At 60.0% G+C, this 5105-nt stretch overlaps 1 protein-coding gene across 1 annotated transcript in view; it reads right to left on the bottom strand.

Moving 5' to 3' along the window:
- Nucleotides 1–5105, bottom strand: part of LMNB2 (lamin B2) — an 18965-nt gene that overhangs the window by 6665 nt on the left and 7195 nt on the right. Inside the window, exons 3-4 of the mRNA XM_040629698.1 lie at nucleotides 527–683; nucleotides 145–270 (exon numbers count right to left, since the gene is read on the bottom strand). Coding sequence (XP_040485632.1) covers nucleotides 145–270; nucleotides 527–683 — 283 coding nt within the window. The remainder of the gene's footprint in view (nucleotides 1–144; nucleotides 271–526; nucleotides 684–5105) is intronic.

Here is a 5105-nt window from a genome sequence, read left to right as displayed (position 1 = left end):
ATGTGAGGACGGAAGCACAGGTGGACAGATGCGGCCACGAGCCCGGGGGACACCTAGAGCCCCCAGAGCCCCTACCTGGATCGCGGCTCTGCCCTCCAGAAAGTGGGAGGACACTAACCCTCCAGGCCAGCCCCCGAGACTCACCTCCTCGAAGACGTTTTTCCGGAAGTCGAGCTCCTCCTGCAGGCTCTGGCAGCGGTTCTCCAGGTCCACGCGCATCAGCGTCTCCTTCTCCAGCTGCTTTTTGGCCACCGCGTGACCATCCTCCGCCTGGCAGACACAGCACAGCAAGCCGAGCTGACACGCTGTCTGCTGCACATGTGGCCTCTCGGGGCCCAGGGATTCCCTTAAACACACACGCTCCAACAGGGGGTGTCGAGGGCTTGAGGGCTTGGAAACCGGCCGGCCGCTGGCATCCCGGCCACAGGCTGCTCCCACCGGACAGGACGTCCGCCTGCCGCCCAGACCCACAGCACCCACGCCCGGCGCCAGCTTCCTGGTCAGACTGGGGCCGCCCTACACCTGCCTTCGCCAGCTGGGCCCGCAACTCGGCCACGTCGCTCTCCAGGCCACGCTTGTCGCTGAGGGCGGCAGCCAGCTCTGCCTCACTCCGGTGGAACAGGGACTCCAGATCCTTCACGCGGCCCTGGGCCACCGTGAGCTCGCCCTCCCTCTTCTTGGAGCTGCAAGTCAAGAGTGGGTGTTAGCCAGGAGCAGGAGGGGCGGGCCGTCGTGGGGTCAGGGGGCCCCTCAGGCAGCTCACTCTGGCCCCGGGGTCATGGAGCCCGGGCTCTCGGCACAAAAGGTATCCCTTCTTCAAAGCTGCCCTGCACAGCAGGGCTCCACCAGCTAACAGAGACAAGCCTCAAACACCTCAAGGAGAGAGCTTTAGTGTCATTTTGGGGATTTGGGGGCAAGGGAAGGATCATCTAGGGGAGAATGATGTTTTAAAAAATTAACGTATCATTTATTAAAGTTGCATATCAAAATCCTGGCTTTGAAAAGTCGATCTCGTCTGTAAACTCAAGCTGCTATAAGCAGGTCGTCTGACGTTCTAGAAGACGATCTTCCCCAACATCAAAGACGGCGAACAGACGAACGCGCAGCCACCACAAGCACGGGCCCGAGCCTCTTGAACATCTCTCAAAGGAATTCCCACCTTCTTGGAGTGGAGTGCACGCCACCTCCCCACCCGGAGCTGGCTCCCGGCGAGTGCGGACCCCCAGGGTCTCCCCCCAGCGCTGCTCACGTGGGGGCGCTGTGGGGGCCCCAAGCTGCATCCCTGGTGCCGGCCCCCCACCCAGGGAACCACCGGGGACGGGGCATCAGCTCGCAGGAGCGGGGCTGCCGTAGAGACAGGGACTTTGGCCGCCAAGCCGCCTGTGCCCTCAACGGCAGCCCTGGGAACCCGGAGCTCCACCGGGCATTTCACCGCCACCCTGCACGGGGGTCTCAGGGTCCCTGCAGTCCTCATCCCTGAGCTTCCAGCCACACGGTCCTGGCTCTCCCGCTCGCAGCGGGGCTCCAAACCCTGAGCCCCTAGAGCAGGTTTCGCAGGGCTTTGGGGAAACGAATCATTCGTTTGACACCTATTACTAAGAGCCCGCTTTGTGGAGAATGCCATCCTCGGGCCAGAGATAAACCTGGGAACAGCCCTGCTCCCCCGACACAGAACGTCCCCGTGGGTGGAGATGACAGTGAAGCGTGCTGCCGGTCAGATGCAAACGTGCAGAAGGGCAGAGGAAGCAGGACGGGAGGTGAGGGAGCACGAGCCACGTGGGAACTGCACTTTTAGGGCACCCAAGCCCTGCCCGGGGTCGCCCTTGACACAGACCTGAATGAGGGGAGCTTAAGAATGAGCCAGATCCATTATTTCTGGGAGAAGAGCATTCAGGCAGAGGAAGCAGAAGTGCAAAGGCCCTGGGGTGAGGTGTGCCTGGGAAGTCTGAGATCAGCAACAAAGCCAGGGCGAGAGGAATAGAGGCATCAGGTGACGTGGAAATTTTTTTCTTTCTTCTTCTTTTTTTTTAAATGCTCATTTAAATAATCTCTACACCCAACATGGGGCTTGAACTCACGACCCCAAGATCAAGCGTCACATGCTCTTCCAACTGAGTCAGCCAGGCGCCTCAACATGGAAAATTTCTAAACAATTTCATCCCATATTGATTCCGCAGAACTACACAGGCTGGCCCAGAAAGCGGGGACACTGGCGGCTCCCACCCGCTTATGTCTCACTGGCCACGTCTCGCGAGCCTCCAGGAGCCAGCGCACTTCCTCATCTGTTTAACAGTAAGTTCTGGAGGATTAAGTGGGAGAACCTGGCCTATTTGTTGGGTCCTCCATGTGGCTACCCACATTCCTATCATCACAGGGATGTGGTGATGAACTGGTCAGGGAAAGACCACCACTCCGCCTAAGCAGTGCCGGCTCCCTGCTCGGGAAGGGCTCCTGCACCGAGAACAGAAGTGAGGCAGCTGGGCGCAGCACCCACAGAATGACGGCCAGAGGGCGGGAGGGGTGCCCACAGGCCCCGCGAGGACAGGAAGCCTTTCCCGCGCAACAGCGGCCTCCAGTGAAAGTTACGGGCCAGACATGTAGAGTCCCTCCCGCCAGCATCGCTGGACTGGCCATTCCCCGTGTCCTGCCTGCCCCCCGCCGCACCCAGGATCAGCCCAAGGAAAGTGACTCTTCTGACAATGGGCACAGCTGTCACCCACAGAAGCCGTCACGGAACAATGGGACCAGCCTCCCACAGCCACAGCACCACGGGTGAACCAGTCCCGGGCACGGGAACATCCCAGCAGCCAGGGCAGACTCTTGGCACAGAGGACATCTGATGACTTGGGGAGGCTCGCAAGAGGCTCGCGGCCTCTAAACCCCCGTTGTCTCCGGCGTCCGCCGTGAGTTTACGGAAGCGCGTGCAGGCGCTCAGACCGGCCACGGCGGTTCTGTCTGGGGGAAGGCTGCTGCAGACTTTGACTTTGCTCTTGAAGCTTTCACCTTCCGCTTTCCCACCAGTGAGCATCTGTGACTGCTAAGCAGATAAAAACAAGACTCCCAGACAAGGAGCCGCACACAGGAGCCCAGGCATCCGGAGGCTTCTGGAATCTGCACTGATCGTAGGGAGAGCAGCTGGGGTCCCGAGCAGTGCTGACTCTGGGATTCCCTCAATCTTCCCCAAGAAGCACAAATCACTTTTTAATTAAAACACTTATTAAACTGATGGGATATAGTCGGCCTGGCCTTTGCTTTTTGGCCACAGACCAGGCGCCTAGACCATGGGGCGCGCTGTTCTGTTCCAGCACATCCCTAAGTGAGAGCAGCCGGGCGGAGAAGGGCACACACCGTGTGGTTCCAAGTCTAGGACGTTCTGGAAAAGGCGGAACAGCGGAGGCGGCAAAAGGGTGTGGGGTGGCCGGGGTGGGGGAGGAACAGGTGGGGACCGGGATTTTTAGGGCGGCGAAACGGGAATGCTGTAACGGCGGGTACATCTTCATCATGAGTCTATCCAAAGTCTGTACGGGGGCGCCTGGGTGGCACAGCGGTTAAGCGTCTGCCTTCGGCTCAGGGCGTGATCCCAGCGTTATGGGATCGAGCCCCACATCAGGCTCCTCCGCTATGAGCCTGCTTCTTCCTCTCCCACTCCCCCTGCTTGTGTTCCCTCTCTCGCTGGCTGTCTCTATCTCTGTCGAATAAATAAATAAAATCTTTAAAAAAAAAAAAAAAAAGTCTGTACGAGTCTGTTGCAGAAGGTCCCCCTCCCCCCCGAGAGGGAACCCTAATGTCGACTCTGGGCTTGACTCTGGGCTTCGGTTAACAACAATGCATCGGTGTCGCTTGTCTGTCACGATGATGGAGCCCTCGCTAATGTGTGCTGTGTGAGGTGTTTCTAACGCGGAAACTAGAGGAGAGATTCTGGAAACTCTGGACTTCCCACTCATTTTCCTATAAACATAAAACTGCCTAAACCCCCTCCCCCCCCCGCCAAGACTCTATTAAAAAAAGAAAAGAAAAGAAAAAAAGAATAGGAAGAAAAACATCCCATAAATACAGAGGTGACTCTGTTGGCAGCTGGGGCTGTGAGCGGGACTCGGGAGCCGGGCCTCGGTCCTGGCCACTGCCAAGCTGAGGGGCCCTGGACAAGCCCGGCCCCTGGCCCATTTTGCCCACCACGCCCCCCCCCCCCCAAGGTGGGGACGATGACAGTCCGGCCCTGGTCACATTTGACAGCCTGGTGTCACGTACGGTGTCCTTGGTACTTTGGTCCTGCCCCCCCAGCAGCACCTGTTCTCCACGCTGTCTGCACGGGCCTTTTTCTCACAAGCAGGCCAGAGAAGAGAACGTGCTTTTGAAGAAGAAAAAAGACCCGGCCTGAAGGTCTCCTACCCCACTCGGCCTGGGTCACGGCCTGGATGGGGCGCTCTAAACTTCCCTGGGGCGGGGGGGCAGGCGGGGACGGAGGCGGGCACCCCGACAGGAGCCTCGGAGGATGTGGGCCACGGTACCACACGTGAGCAGTGCGTCAAGGTCTCTGGGGGCCCACGACCCGGGGGCAGCACACCAGTGGCTCCCAAATTCAGGGGAGAAAGGGGAGGCTGGGCTGTGGGGCCCGGCGCCATCCTCTATCTGGGAGTGGGGGGCCAGCACCCATAGCTACCTGCAGACTCAGTGCCAGGGGGGCTGCTCAGGTTGAAAAGCTCCCTGGGTTGGGGGCGCCTGGGGGGCTCCGTCGGTGAAGCATCTACCTTCAGCTCGGGGCATGACCTCAGGTCCTGGGCTCCAGCCCCGCGTCCGGCTCCCTGCTCAGCGGGGAGCCTGCTTCTCCCTCTGCTGCTCCCCCTGCTGCGCTCTTGCTCTCTTTCTCAAATAAATCAGTAACATTTTTAAAAAAAGTCTTCCCTGGGCTGAATTAGTTGGGGGAACAAAGGTAACGGGAAGGGCCAGCTAGAGGGCCAGGTCGCAGAGCACCCACCCCAGGGGCCGGCCCACAGGACCCCACAGCAAGGGCGTCTGGGTGTGGCTGAGGGCGGCGGGAGCCCGACACCTGGGCCGCAGGACACCTGGGCCGCACGCCACCTGGGCCGCACGCCACCTGGGCCGCA

This window comes from Ursus maritimus, unplaced genomic scaffold (genome assembly GCF_017311325.1).
Source record: "Ursus maritimus isolate PB19 unplaced genomic scaffold, ASM1731132v1 scaffold_14, whole genome shotgun sequence".
NCBI lineage: Eukaryota > Metazoa > Chordata > Mammalia > Carnivora > Ursidae > Ursus > Ursus maritimus.
The sequence above is the reverse complement of the archived record's forward strand: the minus strand, read 5'-3'. Positions and strand labels throughout refer to the sequence as shown.